The sequence below is a fragment of the Nerophis ophidion genome, linkage group LG22 (assembly GCF_033978795.1).
Source record: "Nerophis ophidion isolate RoL-2023_Sa linkage group LG22, RoL_Noph_v1.0, whole genome shotgun sequence".
NCBI classification, from domain to species: domain Eukaryota; kingdom Metazoa; phylum Chordata; class Actinopteri; order Syngnathiformes; family Syngnathidae; genus Nerophis; species Nerophis ophidion.
The window spans coordinates 2,903,882-2,924,512 of NC_084632.1; the positions used below are offsets into that span (position 1 = coordinate 2,903,882).

The following is a 20,631-nucleotide window of genomic DNA, read 5'->3' on the forward strand; positions in this document are numbered from 1 at the left end:
GTGTGTGAATGTGTGTGTGAATGTGGAAGTAGTGTCAAAGCGCTTTGAGTACCTTGAAGGTAGAAAAGCGCTATACAAGTACAACCCATTTATTTATTTAATGTATAAGAAAAATAGCAAGGACATTAATAAAGTGGACATACTGTAGACTTTGCAAACCATGTCTATTTATTTATGTAACATTTGACCCATTGCAGAATATCCTCCACCAGGGGTCTCCACAAACACAATTATCAGCATCATGTATTCATTCCTGAGCCATTCATGTATACATCACATTATTCCATTAAAACAAACAGCAGGTCCACCTGGAGACAATTTTAATGAAAGGACATTAAGTATTACAAAGTAAAGTTTTTTTAGCAATCTGCACAAAAAGCACGGAGTTCCCAGAAAGTACATTTTTACAATTACAAATATCACTATTATGTTTGTGTTAAAATATAAGATATTTAGCAAATGTATACTGGATATAAAGACCAAAATATTACTAATATTCTATTAGTGTCCTTCTTTACCTGCTTATTCATAGCTGAAGCATAAAAACACATTTTAATGTGACTATAAAATGAAAAGTATAGGTAGTAGAGTCTAATGTTTAACAGTCAAGGGTGTTCAGACATTTTAAAATAATTACAAAATGCACAATTACTCTATCACACTGCAGAAGTTGCTTTATTTTAGAGGTAGTTATGATTATTTGCAGATGGAAAAATCATGCAGCGGAAATAGTTCAATATTCTTTACAATGGCAGCAATGCAGCTTATATTCCTCCAGTCATAGATTTGTTTTTGAATGACAGTCAGTGGTAGCATTTTATGGATCAGAAAGAACACAAACTAACATAATAAATAAAAGATAATTCCAACTCTTTGGTGGCAAAGCAATTGGAAAATGTATTTATGTGAATTAATAAGTGTGGCTTGCATTACTTTTGTTTACAAAGGAGTATTATGGCCACACTTTAAGGAAAAACACATCGACCTGAAATATTGTGAAAATATTGTGGAATTGGGAGATAAAAGTTGTCATATTGCAATATATAAATATATATTTTTAAAATCATAATTAAGTAATTATATTATATCTAGTATAATTACAAGAATTATACTAGAAAAACAATATATCTTTACAAGAATTTAATCAAGAAATAAAGATTAAAGTTGCAGTTCAACTGGGGGGAGAAAAGTAATAATTTTATAAGGGTAATTTTGTAATTGGAAGAGTAAATACATCTGAACCCAGCCCACTATTTTATGATAATTAAGTTACAGTTAAGTAGCATTAAAATGAACTAGTTCCACAATAAAAATAACATTTTTTTTATGAGAAACAGAAATGTTTATAAACAAAAATATCTAAAAATGGGGCGGCATAGCTCGGTTGGTAGAGTGGCCATGTCAGCAACTTGAGGGTTGCAGGTTTGATTCCCGCTTGTGCCAACCTAGTCACTGCCATTGTGTCCTTGGGCAAGACACTTTACCCACCTGCTCCCAGTGCCACCCACACTGCTTTAAATGTAACTTAGATATTGGGTTTCACTATGTAAAGCGCTTTGAGTCACTAGAGAAAAGCGCTATATAAATATAATTCACTTCACTAAAAATAAGAATATTTTCACAAAAAGTAGTAATTTTATGACGGGGGTGGGGAGGGTTTATACATTTTAATGAATAAAGTTTTATTATTTTATGAGAAAAAAATTAAAAGTTTTATGAGAATAACAAACAGAGGGGTGGGGGCATCTGAATTTTATGAGAGTAAAATTGTAATGTGATGAATACAAATATCAGAATCTTACGTGAAAATTGAATAGTTTTACAAATATTTTCTAAACAAAAGTTATTATCTTATAGTTAATATGATTAAAGGATTTTACAATTAAAAAATGGCAAAAAACCCAACAACAAACAATATCTAAACATACAAATATATTCACCATTATTTGCAATATTATGATAGCAACATATTTTTGGGAGGGAGGAGTGGTGAGTTCAATTCTACAACTCAGGATTAAAGTTAAGATAGCGTTAAATAGTGGCAAAACAATTTTTTTTATGTAAAAACAATCATTTTAACAAGAGGAAATAGAGCTCGCAAAAAGCCGCTGCCTGACCAGGGCTCGGAAAATCTGCAGAGACTCCTCCCACATCCACCTAGGACTGTTATCACTGCATCATAATAATCCTTTCAATTCCCCCCAAAAATGGATTACCGGTAACTCGCTGGAATTAGGGCTGGGCCATATATCGAATATACTCCATATATCGAATATACTCCATATATCGAATATACTCCATATATCGCAGGTTTGTCTCTGTGCAAAATAGAAAATGTCTATATGGTGATATTGGAGTTAACATTCTCACACAGTTGCTTTTAGCTGCGGGCATTAAACTACATGCTCTTCTTGTCTCTCCTTCTCACAGAGGCATAAAACAAGCGCACCTTCTTACTGGTTGACATAGAGAAACATGTTCGCTTGACCGCTCTGTGTTAAAGCTTCACAACAAACAAAGAAACACCAGCTTTGTTTCGGTGCTAAAGACAGCTGCAATCCACCGCTTTCCACCAACAGCATTCTTCTTTGACGTCTCCATTATTAATTGAACAAATTGAAAAATATTCAGCAACACAGGTGTCCAAATTACTGTGTAATTATGTGATGAAAAGAGACGACTTTTAGCCGTAAGTGGAGCTGGGCTAATATGTCCCCTCTGACCAATAACGTTACAAACACACATCATCATAAGCGTCATCATTCCGCGACGTTTTCAACAAGAAACTGCGCAGGAAATTTAAAATTGTAATTTAGTAAACTAAAAAGGCCGTATTGTCATGTGTTGCAGTGTTAATATTTCATCATTGATATATAAACTATCAGACTACGTGGTCTGAAAAAATTAATTAAATGTTTTTATTGCACATTAGCACTTTATCAGTCCTGCCCTAATACTCCCTTAAAAGCAGGGGTCTCAGACACGCGGCCTGCGAGACGTTATTTTGCGGCCCCCACCTTAATATGAAAGTTTAATGTTAGCGCGGCCCGCAAGTTTCATACGAATAGCGCTTGACAGCGTTGTTATTTGGCTCCAAAATGGCTATTTCAACGTTCTGGGTTGCCTACCCCTGCAATAGTGGAAAAGCGGCAAATGAGTGAAAGCGACAGAGACGTTGCCATGGAGACGAGGGTTTTCTTACATGCCTGGCTGCAGTCACACCGCCACACCTGTCCGTCAGTAATAACAGTCCCCGATAACCTGGACCAAATCAAACCGTTATTTTATTATTTCATTTGCATTGCCTCACATTTCTTAATTCTCCTTTTGTTCATTTATATTTGGATTTCATTTGGCGTTGAAAATAAAAATAAAGACATTTAAAATTATTTTTTTAGTCAGAGGGGTGCGGTGAACATGCCAGCGTCTCAGAGAGAAGCAGAGGAGCCAACCTCCCAGCTGACTTTTTGACTTCAGGAGGAAGCTTAATCCACTGATGTCTCCGGTAAGATATATATCACAATTTTCCCATCCAAAAACATGTTGGTTGACGTAGAGGAACATATTCGCTTGACCGCTCTGTGTTAAAGCTTCACAACAAACAAACACCGGCTGTGTTTTGGTGCTAAAGACAGCTGCAATACACTGCTTTCCACCAACAGCATTCTTCTTTGACGTCTCCATTATTAATTGAACAAACTGCAAAAGATTCAGTAAGTAACGCAGATGTCCAAATTACTGTGTAATTATGTGATGAAAAGAGACGACTTTAGCCGTAAGTGGAGCTGGGCTGATATGTCCCCTCCAACCAATAACATTGCAAACACGCGTCATCATAAGCGTCATCATTCCGCTACATTTTCAACAAGAAACTTCGCAGGAAATTTAAAATTGTAATTTAGTAAACTAAAGCGGCCGTATTGGCATGTGTTGCAATGTTAATATTTCATCATTGATGTATAAACTATCAGACTGTGTGGTCGCTAGTAGTGGGTTTCAGTAGGACTTTAAATGTTTTTACTGCCCTAATACTCCCTTAAAAGCAGGGGTCTCAGACACGCGGCCTGCGAGACGTTATTTTGCGGCCCCCACCTTAATATGAAAGTTTAATGTTAGCGCGGCCCGCAAGTTTCATACGAATAGTGCTTGACAGCGTTGTTATTTGGGTCCAAAATGGCTCTTTCAACGTTCTGGGTTGCCTACCTCTGCACTAGTGGAAAAGCGGCAAATGAGTGAAAGCGACAGAGACGTTGCCATGGAGACGAGGGTATTCTTACGTGCCTGGCTGCAGTCACACCGCGACACCTGTCCGTCAGTAATAACAGTCCCCGACAACCTGGACCAAATCAAACCGTTATTTTTTTATTATTTAATTTGCATTGCCTCACATTTCTTAATTCTCCTTTTGTTCATTTATATTTTGATTTTATTTGCTGTTGAAAATAAAAATAAAGACATTTAAAAAGATTTTTTTAGTCGGAGGGGTGCGGTGAACATGCCAGCGTCTCAGAGAGAAGCAGAGGAGCCAACCTCACAGCTGACTTTTTGACTTCAGGAGGATGCATAATCCACTGATGTCTCCAGTAAGATATATATCACAATTTTCCCATCCAAAAGCTTGTTGGTTGACGTAGAGAAACATGTTCGCTTGAACACTCTGTGTTAAAGCTTCACAACAAACAAACACCGGCTGTGTCTCGGTGCTAAAGACAGCTGCAAAACACCGCTTTCCACCAACAGTATTCTTCTTTGACGTCTCCATTATTAATTGAACAAATTCCAAAAGATTCAGCAACACAGATGTTCAAATTACTGTGTAATTATGCGATGAAAAGAGACGACTTTTAGCCGTGTGTGTTGCTGGGATAATATGTCCCCTCCAACCAATAACGTTACAAACACACATCATCATAAGAGTCATCATTCCGCTACGTTTTCAACGAGAAACTGCGCAGGAAATTTAAAGTTGTAATTTAGTAAACTAAAGCGTCCGTATTGGCATGTGTTGCAATGTTAATATTTCATCATTGATATATAAACTATCAGACTGTGTGGTCGCTAGTAGTGGCTTTCAGTAGGACTTTAAATTAAATGTTTTTACTGCCCTAATACTCCCTTAAAAACAGGGGTCTCAGACACGCGAGACGATATTTTGCGGCCCCTACCTTAATATGAAAGTTTAATGTTAGTGCGACCTGCAAGTTTTATACGAATAGCGCTTGACAGCGTTGTTATTTGGGTCCAAAATGGCTCTTTCAACGTTCTGGGTTGCCTACCCCTGCAATAGTGGAAAAGCGGCAAATGAGTGAAAGCGACAGAGACGTTGCCATGGAGACGAGGGTTTTCTTACATGCCTGGCTGCAGTCACACCGCGACACCTGTCCGTCAGTAATAACAGTCCCCGACAACCTGGACCAAATCAAACAGTTATTTTTTTAATTATTTAATTAGCATTGCCTCACATTTCTTAATTCTCCTTTTGTTCATTTATATTTTGATTTTATTTGCTGTTGAAAATAAAAATAAAGACATTTAAAAAGATTGTTTTAGTCGGAGGGGTGCGGTGAACATGCCAGCGTCTCAGAGAGAAGCAGAGGAGCCAACCTCACAGCTGACTTTTTGACTTCAGGAGGATGCATAATCCACTGATGTCTCCAGTAAGATATATATCACAATTTTCCCATCCAAAAACATGCTGGTTGACATAGAGAAACATGTTCCCTTGACCGCTCTGTGTTAAAGCTTCACAACAAACAAACACCAGCTTTGTTTCGGTGCTAAAGACAGCTGCAATCCACCGCTTTCCACCAACAGCATTCTTCTTTGACGTCTCCATTATTAATTGAAAAAATTGCAAAATATTCAGCAACACAGATGTCCAAATTACTGTGTAATTATGTGATAAAAAGAGACGACTTTTAGCCGTAAGTGGTGCTGGCTAATATGTCGCCTCTGACCAATAACGTCACAAACACGCGTCATCATTCCGCTACATTTTCAACAAGAAACTGCGCGGGAAATTTAAAATTGTAATTTAGTAAACTAAAGCGGCCGTATTGGCATGTGTTGCAATGTTAATATTTCATCATTGATGTATAAACTATCAGACTGCGTGGTCGCTAGTAGTGGCTTTCAGTAGGCCTTTAAATTAAATGTTTTTACTGCCCTAATACTCCCTTAAAAGCAGGGGTCTCAGACACGCGGCCTGCGGGTCAATTGCGGCCCAAGAGACGTTATTTAGCGGCCCCCACCTTATTATGAAAGTTTAATGTTAGTGCGACCTGCAAGTTTCATACGAATAGTGCTTGACAACGTTGTGTTATTTGGCTCCAAAATGGCTATTTCAACGTTCTGGGTTGCCTACCCCTGCAATAGTGGAAAAGCGGCAAATGAGTGAAAGCGGCAGAGACGTTGCCATGGAGATGAGGGTTTTCTTACGTGCCTGGCTGCAGTCACACCGCGACACCTGTCCGTCAGTAATAACAGTCCCCGATAACCTGGACCAATTCATACCGTTATTTGTGGGGTTTTTTTAATTTGCATTGCCTCACCTTTTTTAATTCTCATTTTGTTCATTTATATTTTGATTTTATTTGGTGTTGAAAATAAAAATAAAGACATTTAAAATTATTTTTTTAAGAAATCTTTTCTCGCGGCCCAGCCTCACCCAGACTCTGCATCCAGTGCCCCCCCCCAGGTAAAGTGAGTTTGAGACCCCTGCTTAAAAGTTTGAAAGTAATTTCCTTCCTGTGGAACTCTCCCTGTCCTTTCTCCGATTTCTGGGGCAGTGCAGCCATCTGCACAAAGGTGTGGCGTCATTACCCCGGGGTGAAAACACCACCACCAGGGGCTTACGGTGAAGCATTTTGGGATGTGCGTGGTCACATGGTGGTTTCGCTGTTGTGGTTTTGCACCACCTGGTTCTCCTGGCAGATGAGCTGGTAGGGCTTCTCGTTCTCTTCGATGACCGAGTTGCGCACCTCCTCGTCCTGACTTTGCAACTCGGCGCGACACAGGTGCTCCAAGACGCCCGCCCCGAGCGAGTCGCCCAGCACGTTGACGGTGGTCCGCAGGCGGTCCCTGGAAGGTGACCACATGTACACATTCAGCAGCGTTTAAAAGACATTAAGTGGGTCACTCTGCATTATGCACGAGCAACCTTTTTCCCAATGGCGCCACCTGTGGGTCGATCGCAACAGTGACATTTAGGCAGAAAAAGCCAATCCCCGCCACCCTGACATTTAGCGGCGACTCACAGTAACCAATCCACTGCGATGATGAGCGTTATGTCCTCTGTGGGCAGTCCCACCGATGTCAATACAATCACCATGGTAACCAGGCCAGCATGGGGGATGCCTGCTGCTCCGATGCTGGCGGCGGTTGCCGTGATACTGGGTGGGCGGAGAAGGGGAGGAGAGAAAGGTAGAGGTTGGTTAAGAAGCCCGGTGTTGTCACAGTAAGATTAGCAATTATTATGCAAAGTAAAAGTTTTAATACGGGTGTGAACATTTGGGCAGCAAACGATTGGATCCAAATCAGACTACCGGGGTGATAATTATTGATTTAAAACCATTCTCACAATGTACAGTATTATTTGGGATAATAATATTGTTTTATATATATATACATATATACATATACATACATATATATATATATATATATATATATATATATATAATAAGCAGTAGAAAATTGATGTATGGTTGTATATATATATATACATATATACATACATATATATATATACATATATATATATATATATATATATATATATATATATATATATATATATATATACACATACATACATACATACATATACATACATATATATACATACATATATACATATATATATACATATATAATGCCTGTTAATCTGGGTTTATGTTTGATCATGTTATGTTTTGTTTTTTGGACTCTTGTTTCCTGTTTTGCACTTCCTGCTTTTGTTTGTTTCCAATAGCAGTGAAGTGAATGATATTTATATAGCGCTTTTTCTCTAGTGATTCAAAGCGCTTTACATAGTGACACCCAATATCTAAGTTACATTTAAAGCAGTGTGGGTGGCACTGGGAGCAGGTGGGTAAAGTGTCTTGCCCAAGGACACAACGGCAGTGACTAGGATGGCCGAAGCGGGGGATCGAACCTGCAACCCTCAAGTTATTGGCACGGCCACTCTACCAACCGAGCTATACCCATTAGTTTCCGCCTGTTCTCCTAGTCACAGCCCCTGCCCTCAGTCCCGCACCTATTTCTCATTACCACAGCTACTATTTAAGTCATTGGCTTTCTGTTTATCGATCTGGGAACTTTGCTTGCATACCCCTAATGCTTACTCACCACGACCACGCACCTACCTTGCCTTGCCAAAGTTCATGCCTTGCCACGCTGCTTACTATTTTTGACCACCGCGCGTCTTTTCTTTTGCCTTTTTGTATTTTAGTTTATAAATGAATAACTATGTACCTGAACTCACGCCTGGCTCGTATATACATATATATATATATATATATATATACACACATTTTCTACTGCTTATTCCCTGGCGCCTATCTCAGCTACAATCGGGTAGAAGGCGGCGTACACCCTGGACAAGTCACCACCTCATCACAGGGCCAACACAGATAGACAGACAACATTCACACACTAGGGACCATTTAGTGTTGCCAATCAACCTATCCCCAGGTGCATGTCTTTGGAGGTGGGAGGGGCCTATCCCCAGGTGCATGTCTTTGGAGGTGGGAGGGGCCTATCCCCTGGTGCATGTCTTTGGAGGTGGGAGGGGCCTATCCCCAGGTGCATGTCTTTGGAGGTGGGAGGGGCCTATCCCCAGGTGCATGTCTTTGGAGGTGGGCGGAAGCCGGAGTACCCGGAGGGAACCCACGCAGTCACGGGGAGAACATGCAAACTCCACACAGATCCCGAGCCCGGGATTGAACCCTGACCACCAGGACCTTCATATTTTGAGGCAGACACACTAACCCCTGTCCCACCGTGCTGCCCCATAACACTTATATACGACTTTTAAAGTAATTTTGATAGTAGGCTAATATAGCTAATATAGACACTTGCATCATGTGTTGTCTTCCTTACAACACTTACATAAAACTATCAATTTTTTGGGCTCCAGGCAGATGCATTTTTGTATTTTTGTTCTGATAATACTCTTTCAACATTCTGGGTTTCCGACCCCTGCTGTAGAACAAGTCACATTACAAAGGGTCTCATGACGGGAAGTGGTACCTGATGGTGAGAATCTGGCCAAAGTTCAGGTTCATGTCATTGACTTGGGCAATAAAGATGGCCGCCACAGCTTCGTAGAGGGCGGTGCCGTCCATGTTGATGGTTGCGCCCACGGGCAGGACGAAGCGCGTCACCCGTTTGTCCACGCGGATGTTCTGTTCCAGGCAGCGGAAGGTGATGGGCAGAGTGGCGGAGCTGCGGACAAAATGATGAGGGATGTGAACATCTTTGTGTGATGATGTTCATGAGGTGTGGTTGTATTCTATATTAAGTATGTGTCCATGAAAGGGCATTTTATGACTTTTCTTAACTTGATTACATGCTATAGTATGATTTTATTGCATGATTGTGGTATCCCTTTATTTTTTGTAGCCAGGGACTGCAGATAGAAATGAGCTATTTAACTATAATCTGGTACACAACATATCTGTCTTTGTGCTTAATACAGGAGGATGTTCGCAATCTTTCCCCAGAGCGTTGCTGGAAACTGTACAGGAGTACAGACCAGACGTTTCTCCTCAGATTGAGCCAAATTGAATTCTGTCTGTTTGATTATTTTCTTCTTGTCCTGTTTAATAGATGTCATCAGTGTTTGAACCTCACTGTTTGGGTTTTTGTACATAAATGTCCACTGTAGAGGACGCTGGCTTAAAAAGGAAATACAGAACCCAGCTTGTCTTTCTGAGAACCAGCTTGTCTTTCTGAGAACGAAGGTCATCTGTAGTGGACGTTTGTGTGTTGATGTTTTTTCTCAAGAACGGACAAAAATGTCCACTGCAGAGGACGACGGATTTAGGAGAATATACAGAACCGCACATATCCTCCTGAGAACCAGCGTCCTCTGCAGTGAACATTTGTGTTAGAATCATTTTATCTAAGTTATCACAAAAACTTGTGTGTTGAAATGAGTTCCTGGCGAGAAGCAAAAACATGTCTTTGAACCTACCAAGAAGAAGGCTCGTAAAACTCCACCGTGTAGGGGGGGGAGCAACATGAAGCTGTTTATGTTTCTTTCATGTATTGTAATCAACAGAAAGATATTGTTTTAACCCAACAACTACAAAGCGGAGAGAAGGCACGATCTGCCTAAGTTCCAGACGACCTCTTTTTTGATCTCTTTTACGAACCTCTTTTTGAACTGTTTCACAACCTTTTCTGTGAACTGTTTACGACCCCGTCCCTTTGGAAGCAGCTGTTGACATGTGGTCGGAGAAAGTCCAAATAAAGGAGGATGCTCGCAATCTTTCCCCAGAGCGTTGCTGGAAACTGTACAAGAGTACAGACCAGACGTTTCTCCTCAAATTGAGCCAAATTGAATTCTGTCTGTTTGATTATTTTCTTCTTGTCCTGTTTAATAGATGTCATCAGTGTTTCAACCTGACAGTTTGGGCTTCGCAAAACAAGGCTATTTTTTAAAACATATCAAACATAAATGTCCACTGCAGAGGGCGCTGGCTTAGAAAAGTAATACACAACCCAGCTTGTATTTCTGAGACCCAGTGTCATCTGTAGTGGACGTTTGTGTGTCGATGTTTTTTCTCAAGAACAGACAAAAATGTCCACAGCAGAGGACGACGGCTTTAGGAGAATATACAAAACCGCACATATCTACATGGTAGTGGGCAGTACATCTAAGAAGGACAGCTCCAGACTTGAGAAACTGATCAGGCGGGGCCGGTTCTACAATGGGAATGAAACTGGACTCACTGGTGACGGTGGCAGAAATGAGGACTGTTGACAAACTAGTGAGCATCCTGGATGATGCCAGTCACCCTCTGCATAGTGTTATCAGTAGCCAGAGGAGCCTGTTCAGTTCTAGACTGCTTCATCCCAAGTGCAGGACTACTAGACTCAAAAACTCCTTTGTCCCACACGCCATTAAACTGTACAACTGTGAACGTTTGTGTTTGCAAAACGGGGCTTTTTTTTTTTTAAACGTATCGGACATCCATCCATCCATCCATCTTCTTCCGCTTATCCGAGGTCGGGTCGCGGGGGCAGCAGCCTAAGCAGGGAAGCCCAGACTTCCCTCTCCCCAGCCACTTTGTCTAGCTCTTCCCAGGGGATCCCGAGGCGTTCCCAGGCCAGCCGGGAGACATAGTCTTCCCAATGTCTCCTGGGTCTTCCCCGTGGCCTCCTACCGGTTGGACGTGCCCTAAACATCTCCCTAGGGAGGTGTTCGAACCACCTCATCTGGCTCCTCTCGATGTGGAGGAGCAGCGGCTTTACTTTGAGTTCCTCCCGGATGACAGAGCTTCTCACCCTATCTCTAAGGGAGAGACCCAAACTCATTTGGGCCGCTTGTACCCGTGATCTTATCCTTTCGGTCATGACCCAAAGCTCATGACCATAGGTGAGGATGGGAACGTAGATCGACCGGTAAATTGAGAGCTTTGCCTTCCGGCTCAGCTCCTTCTTCACCACAACGGATCGGTACAACGTCCGCATTACTGAAGACGCCGCACCGATCCGCCTGTCGATCTCACCATCCACTCTTCCCTCACTCGTGAACAAGACTCCTAGGTACTTGAACTCCTCCACTTGGGGCAGGGTCTCCTCCCCAAACCGGAGATGGCACTCCACCCTTTTCCGGGAGAGAACCATGGACGCTTCACACTCGGCTGCGAACCGATCCAGTGAGAGCTGAATATCCCGGCCAGATGAAGCCAACAGGACCACATCGTCTGCAAAAAGCAGAGACCTAATCCCGCGGACATAAATGTAGAAATTGGATGGATGGATGGATGGATAATTAGCCTATTGAGTCAGACTGACGAGAAATATGATAAATATTTCCAAGCACTCTACCCAAAATTCCAGTGTTTTTCAAACCTTGGAAAGAACATTAAAATCCAAGCATTTCCAAGGTTTTCGAGCACCCGTACCAACCCTGCTCATGTTATGAGAGACGGCCGCCGAAGTGAGGAGGACACAGTATCGCTGCATCACCTGGAGGAGGTGCCCAGGGCGGTGATGAGAGCCTGCAGTATGCCTCCGATGAAGATGAAGGGGTTCTTCCTGGTCACCAGGAAGTAGAGCATCGGCAGGACGATGAGGCCGTGGATGAGAAGACCAACAATGACCGACAAGGTGTACATGCCCAGCTGGTTGCCCATTTCTGCCACATTCTTCATCTCCACGATCTTCCCGGCAATCAGGAAGAGGATGCCGACTGGGGCGTACCTATAGCAGATACACCACAACACATCAGTGCCTCCAGGAATGTTTTATCAGAATCAGAAATACTTTATTATAAATCCCAGAGGGGAAAGTAAAAGTTTCAGCACAATCCCATTCAAGATCAGACAAACATTACAGGCAGACAGTAATGTGTTACTTTGTAACACGTTAGTCCCAACACTGTTTATAAATCAAATTAATGACTTACTGTAAGGAAGCGTTTGCAAAAAAAGAGTTCAAAGTGGGGCCACATGCTGATGCTGACATATTCTCAACTCATCATGCTTCATTTATTACAGCATTTGGGAAGCCTGTGGTTGATTTTTATAATGTAAATGTTATATTTTTTATCAACATGTGATAGCAGGGACCCTGCCATTCAAAACTAGGCTGCTACATTACTAATGATTCATGTAACTATAGCTGAAAAAATAGTACAATAGCAATAGGAGAGACTATTCATCCCTGAACACCATGGAGTTCATGTAGGCTTTATGATGCAGGGGCATAGCTCGGTTGGTAGAGCGGCCGTGCCAGCAACTTGAAGGTTGCAGGTTCGATTCCCGCTTCCGCCAGCCTAGTCACTGCCGTTGTGTCCTTGGGCAAGACACTTTACCCACCTGCTCCCAGTGCCACCCACACTGCTTTAAATGTAACTTAGATATTGGGTTTCACTATGTAAAGCGCTTTGAGTCACTAGAGAAAAGCGCTATATAAATATAATTCACTTCACTTCACTTACATTTTTATATCAACTATCAGAGACAGAAACTCTTCATGTAACATAATGTCCTTTTTTGCTGCTTCAACACACCTCAATCAACAGAAAAAGGTAAAGTGAAATAACTTAATTGTTAACTGTAGGTCAATAATGCTTGTGTTTCTTTCAGACAGATAGGGCTTAGCTGTCCGTAGCACACACACACGCACGCACACACACACGCACGCAAAATGAACATGTTACATGCGTTTTGAATACAAACTGCTGATTGGCTGTTACCGCTGTGTGTGTAACCAATCAGATGGTTGTGTGGGTGGGACAATGCTGGGTGCTGCAGAGACGTACTGACAGAGGCAGAGGCAGAACTAAGCGGAGTAAAACATACTCGGATCTTATCTATTTCTAGCCGATACTACGTGAAAAATAACGTAAAATAACGCAGTAACACATCATGTCGTAACGGTAACTGAGTTACGGATTATAAAAAATGCAGAACTAAGCGGAGTAAAACATACTCAGATCTTCTCTATTTCTAGCCGATACTACGTGAAAAATAACGTAAAACAACGCAGTAATACATCATGTCGTAACGGTAACTGAGTTACGGATTATAAAAAATGCAGAACTAAGCGGAGTAAAACATACTCAGATCTTATCTATTTCTAGCCGATACTACGTGAAAAATGACGTAAAACAACGCAGTAATACATCATGTTGTAACGGCAACTGAGTTACGGATTATAAAAAATGCAGAACTAAGCGGAGTAAAACATACTCAGATCTTCTCTATTTCTAGCCGATTCTACGTGAAAAATAACGTAAAACAACGCAGTAATACATCATGTCGTAACGGTAACTGAGTTACTGATGATAAAAAATGCAGAACTAAGCGGAGTAAAACATACTCAGATCTTATCTATTTCTAGCCGATACTACGTGAAAAATAACGTAAAATAACGCAGTAACACATCATGTCGTAACGGTAACTGAGTTACTGATTATAAAAAATGCAGAACTAAGCGGAGTAAAACATACTCAGATATTATCTATTTCTAGCCGATACTACGTGAAAAATAACGTAAAATAACGCAATAATACATCATGTCGTAACGGTAACTGAGTTACTGATTATAAAAAATGCAGAACTGAGCGGAGTAAAACATACTCAGATATTATCTATTTCTAGCCGACACTACGTGAAAAATAACGTAAAATAACGCAGTAACACATCATGTCGTAACGGTAACTGAGTTACTGATTATAAAAAATGCAGAACTAAGCGGAGTAAAACATACTCAGATATTATCTATTTCTAGCCGATACTACGTGAAAAATAACGTAAAATAACGCAATAATACATCATGTCGTAACGGTAACTGAGTTGCGGATTATAAAAAATGCAGAACTAAGCGGAGTAAAACATACTCAGATCTTATCTATTTCTAGCCGATACTACGTGAAAAATAACGTAAAATAACGCAGTAACACATCATGTCGTAACGGTAACTGAGTTACGGATTATAAAAAATGCAGAACTAAGCGGAGTAAAACATACTCAGATATTATCTATTTCTAGCCGATACTACGTGAAAAATAACGTAAAATAACGCAATAATACATCATGTCGTAACGGTAACTGAGTTGCGGATTATAAAAAATGCAGAACTAAGCGGAGTAAAACATACTCAGATCTTATCTATTTCTAGCCGATACTATGTGAAAAATAACGTCAAATAACGCAGTAACACCACATGTCGTAACGGTAACTGAGTTACTGATGATAAAAAATGCAGAACTAAGCGGAGTAAAACATACTCAGATCTTATCTATTTCTAGCCGATACTACGTGAAAAATAACGTAAAATAACGCAGTAACACATCATGTCGTAACGGTAACTGAGTTACTGATTATAAAAAATGCAGAACTAAGCGGAGTAAAACATACTCAGATATTATCTATTTCTAGCCGATACTACGTGAAAAATAACGTAAAATAACGCAATAATACATCATGTCGTAACGGTAACTGAGTTACTGATTATAAAAAATGCAGAACTGAGCGGAGTAAAACATACTCAGATATCTATTTCTAGCCGACACTACGTGAAAAATAACGTAAAATAACGCAGTAACACATCATGTCGTAACGGTAACTGAGTTACTGATTATAAAAAATGCAGAACTAAGCGGAGTAAAACATACTCAGATATTATCTATTTCTAGCCGATACTACGTGAAAAATAACGTAAAATAACGCAATAATACATCATGTCGTAACGGTAACTGAGTTGCGGATTATAAAAAATGCAGAACTAAGCGGAGTAAAACATACTCAGATCTTATCTATTTCTAGCCGATACTACGTGAAAAATAACGTAAAATAACGCAGTAACACATCATGTCGTAACGGTAACTGAGTTACGGATTATAAAAAATGCAGAACTAAGCGGAGTAAAACATACTCAGATATTATCTATTTCTAGCCGATACTACGTGAAAAATAACGTAAAATAACGCAATAATACATCATGTCATAACGGTAACTGAGTTACGGATTATAAAAAATGCAGAACTAAGCGGAGTAAAACATACTCAGATCTTATCTATTTCTAGCCGATACTACGTGAAAAATTACGTAAAATAACGCAGTAACACATCATGTCGTAACGGTAACTGAGTTACGGATTCTAAAAAATGCAGAACTAAGCGGAGTAAAACATACTCAGTTCTTATCTATTTCTAGCCGATACTACGTGAAAAAATAACGTAAAATAACGCAGTAATACATCATGTCGTAACGGTAACTGAGTTACTGCTTATAAAAAATAACACGTTAGACTATTAGTTACCGCTGAAAATAACGGTTTTACAGTACTGCAGTACTTTGTAACGCGTTAGTCCCAACACTGGATGTAACCATGGGCTTGTGGAGGCTTCACTAACCAGACGATGACGGCCACCAGCCTCATGATGGCTTCGTTGAGGCAGTCAAAGAAGTCCCTGAGAGGCTGGCCCTGTTTCTTCATGTGGCCGACGACCAGACCGAAGCAGGTGGAGAAGACCACCAGGCCCAGAGCGTTGACGCCGCTTGAGGACCCCGGCACGGGCACCATTTCCTGCTTCTCCTGTGGCGCCGTCAGTCATGTTCATGATGTAACGCACAAGGTGAGGCGAAATGGTCGCAAGAGCTCACCTGGCTGGTACGAAGCAGCCTGCTGACGTTCTCGTTAGCGTCCGACGTATTGAGCACATCGATTGTGACTCTCACGGTCACGTTCTTGTACAAAGTTTTGTACTGAAACAGAACATAGAAGCGGTAAATATTCCCATGGTGGTTGACTTAGCATCTGACTAGTGTGAAGTCTACAGTGGTCCACAGAAACGGTCAAAAGACACCATAAGACGCATGCAAGGGGAAAATTGCTCGATATTAAAAATTCTGCAATCTCATAAATGCTGCAAAATCCCCCCCAAAATGCTACAAATGCTAAATCTGCATGAGAGAAATGCAGACTGAATAAAATGGATACTAGCCAGGAAACCAGAAAGTTAGCCAGGAGACGGATGTCCCTCGGGTCTGGTGCTTCTGGTAGCCTGGCTAACTTTCTGGAAAACTGGCTAACCTGCTTGTAGACTGGCTAACATGCTCGTATATTGACTAACTTCCTGGTGGAGCAGCTAACATTCTGGTTACTTGGCTAACTTCCTGGTAAAACTAACCTGGTTAACTCCCTGGTAGTTGGCTAACATGCTGGCAGAACTACTAACTGCCAGGTGGCCAAGCTAACATGCTGATTCATTGGGTAACTTCCTGGTAGAACGGCTAAATTCCAGTTAGCCTGGCTAACATGAAGGTAACCTGGCTATCGTCCTGGTAGAACTTCTAACATCCAAGTAGTCTGGCTAATGTGCTGGCAGAACTACTAACTTCCAGGTGGCCAAGCTAACATGCTGATTCATTGGGTAACTTATAGAACGGCTAAATTCCAGTTAGCCTGGCTAACATGAAAGTAACCTGGCTATCGTCCCGGTAGAACTGCTAACTTCCATGTAACCTGGCTAACGTGTTGGCAGACTGGTTAACTTACTGGTAGCCTGGCTAACGTGCTGGTAGATTGGCTAACTTCCTGGTAGAACGGCTAAATTCCAGTTATCCTGGCTAACATGATTGTAACCTGGCTATCGTTCTGGTAGAACTGCTAACTTCCAGGTAGCCTGGCTAATGTGCTGGCAGAACTACTAACTTCCAGGTGGCCAAGCTAGCATGCTGATAGATTGGGTAACTTGTAGAACGGCTAAATTCCAGTTAGCCTGGCTAACATGATGGTAACCTGGCTATTGTCCGGGTAGAACTGCTAACTTCCAGGTAGCCTGGCTAATGTGTTGGTAGACTGGTTAACTTACTGGTAGCCTGGCTAATGTGCTGGTAGATTGGCTAACTTCCTGGTAGAACGGCTAAATTCCAGTTAGCCTGGCTAACATGATCGTAACCTGGCTATCGTCCTGGTAGAACTGCTAACTTCCAGATAGTCTGGCTAACGTGTTGGTAGACTGGTTAATTTCCTGGTAGCCTGGCTAACATGCTGGTAGATTGGCTAACTTCCTGGTAGAACGGCTGAATTCCAGTTAGCCTGGCTAACATGATGGTAACCTGGCTATCGTCCTGGTAGAACTGCTAACTTCCAGGTAGTCTGGCTAATGTGCTGGCAGAACTACTAACTTCCAGGTAGCCAAGCTAACATGCTGATAGATTGGGTAACTTGTAGAATGGCTAAATTCCAGTTAGCCTGGCTAACATGAAAGTAACCTGGCTATCTTCCCGGTAGAACTGCTAACTTCCAGGTAACCTGGCTAACGTGTTGGCAGACTGGTTAACTTACTGGTAGCCTGGCTAACGTGCTGGTAGATTGGCTAACTTCCTGGTAGAACGGCTAAATTCCAGTTATCCTGGCTAACATGATTGTAACCTGGCTATCGTTCTGGTAGAACTGCTAACTTCCAGGTAGCCTGGCTAATGTGCTGGTAGACCGGTTAACTTCCTGATATTGCATAACTTAAGGAATCTGATTTTTGTGGACTCGGTATCAGACGGGAAATAATGGTATCGGGCACTGATGAAAAGTAGGATTTAACAAATAAATCAGTGATTGTCTCACCTGTTTGAAACAAGATTCAACAAGATTCGGCGGGAACATGTTCCTGTGACAAAAACAGTTGGTGTTCGTAAATGAGGTGACGATTGTACGGACAATGTTTGTTTACCTGATGAGATCCAGCAACGCATCTAAAGCCTGGACCTGTTCGGCGTTTCCACCATTGACAACCGGTTTGTCCATGCTGCCTCTGCCCGGCTGGATGATGATCACCACCACGATACCGATGAAGACGGCCATCAGCGTGGTCACCATGTAGTAGACCACGGCGCGCAGGCCCATCTTACCCGAGGCTTTGCTGTCCAGGGAGGACATTCCTTGGACGGAATGTGGCATTACTCATCCGAACAATTGAGAAAAGGTCAGTATTGAAGAAATGAAGTCATTTTACTTTATTTGTGTTTCATTATACAGCAATTTAAAAAAATTTTGTTGAAAATATTAGCTTATTTGGAATTTGATGCCTCCAACATGTTTCAAAAAAGACTGAGAAAGTTGATAAATGCTCATCAAACACTTATTTGGAACATCCCACAGGTGAACAGGCTAATTGGGAACAGGTGGGTGCCATGATTGGGTATAAAAGCAGCGTCATTCACAAACAAGGACGGGGCGAGGGTCCCCACTTTGTCAACAAATGCCTGAGCAAATTGTTTAAGAACAACATTTCTCGACCAGCTATTGCAAGGAATTTAGAGATTTTAATACCATCAAAAGGTTCAGAGAATCTGATGAAATCACTGCACGTAAGCAATGATATTAAGGACCTTCGATCCGCACCAAAAAGCGACATCAGTGTGTAAAGGATATCACCACATGGGCTCAGGAACACTTTTGAAAACCACTGTCAGTAAGTACAGTTGGTCGCTACATCGGTAAGTGCAAGTTAAAACTCTACTATGCAAAGAGAAAGCAAATTCATCAACAACACCCGGATTCTTATTTCAAGCATGAAAAAAAAAAATCATGACTTTAATACAATTGTGTCTCATAATTAAAACAGATGACAGCCAAATGGACTTTGCTGTTTTATTTTCAATGAAACAATAGAAAATACGTACTCATATAGGAGTACGGTTGTTATTAGTGAGTATATACTTATTTTAATTAGGTACATCCAAACAATCTAAAATCACCTGAAAACTGTGTTACTGTGGTTGGAGTTTGCGCTGTATCATACTGACAACTGATTGTAATATTTTGGGAGAGGTGCGGAGGGTATCCAAAAAATATTACTAATAATTTGGGAAAGATACGGAGAGTATCTAAAAACTGATTAGTAATATTTTGGGAGAGGTATGGAGAGTATCCAAGAATGATTACTAATAATTTGGGAAAGACATGGAGAGTATCCAAAAAGTATTTATAATATTTTGGAAACGGTACGGAGAGTATCCTAAAAATATTACTGATATTATGGAAAAGGCCCACAGGGTATCCAAAAAGTATTTATAATATTTTGGAAAAGGTACAGAGAGTATCCTAAAAATATTACTGATATTATGGAAAAGGCACGGAGAGTATCCAAAAATTATTACTAATATTTTGGGAGAGGTACAGAGAGTATCAAAAAATTATTACAATATTTTGGGAGAGGTACGGAGAGTATCCAAAACTGATTATAATATTTTGAGAGAGGTATGGAGAGTATTCAAAAATTATTACTAATATTTTGGGAGAGGTACGGAGAGTATCCAAAACTGATTATAATATTTTGGGAGAGGTACGGAGAGTATCCAAAAATTATTACTAATATTTTGGGAGAGCTACGGAGAGTATCCAAAAATTGAGGTTGTTAATTTTACTTGTTTTGGAAAGTCTTGACGAGCCAAATTTTCTTGTTCTATTGGCAGATAATTTTGTTTGGTTCAAATAAAATACCCCTCATTTTTGTATTTTCTATTCTTGTTTTTAAACACTGACTTTTTGCAGTGTGGCGAAAAAAGTACTGGTCCAAGAATAGATCCTAGAGTACTGATTGAGTACTTGAGTACTGGTCCAAGAAGAGATCCTTGAGTACTGATTGAGTACTTGAGTACTGGTCCAAGAAGAGATCCTTGAGTACTGATTGAGTACTTGAGTACTGGTCCAAGAAGAGATCCTTGAGTACTGATTGAGTACTTGAGTACTGGTCCAAGAAGAGATCCTTGAGTACTGATTGAGTACTTGAGTACTGGTCCAAGAAGAGATCCTTGAGGTAGACCAGAGGTAAGCGCCACACAGAGACACAAAATCAATAATCTGCCAAAATGTGAGGTTTGGAACAATTTCTACCGTTACCCACAGACTGTGGACTGACCCAGAGGCGTCTCAGGCTTAAGTGTG

The 20,631-nt window shown here is 40.9% G+C and overlaps 1 protein-coding gene across 1 annotated transcript in view; it reads right to left on the reverse strand.

The window, feature by feature from the left end:
* Positions 1-20,631, reverse strand: part of LOC133540412 (excitatory amino acid transporter 1-like) — a 32,540-nt gene continuing 11,909 nt past the window's right edge. Inside the window, exons 5-12 of the mRNA XM_061882994.1 lie at positions 18,416-18,623; positions 18,310-18,352; positions 16,347-16,448; positions 16,097-16,278; positions 12,202-12,435; positions 9,253-9,447; positions 7,257-7,391; positions 1-7,080 (exon numbers count right to left, since the gene is read on the reverse strand). Of these exons, the coding sequence (XP_061738978.1) occupies positions 6,882-7,080; positions 7,257-7,391; positions 9,253-9,447; positions 12,202-12,435; positions 16,097-16,278; positions 16,347-16,448; positions 18,310-18,352; positions 18,416-18,623 (1,298 nt within the window). The 3' untranslated portion in view covers positions 1-6,881. The remainder of the gene's footprint in view (positions 7,081-7,256; positions 7,392-9,252; positions 9,448-12,201; positions 12,436-16,096; positions 16,279-16,346; positions 16,449-18,309; positions 18,353-18,415; positions 18,624-20,631) is intronic.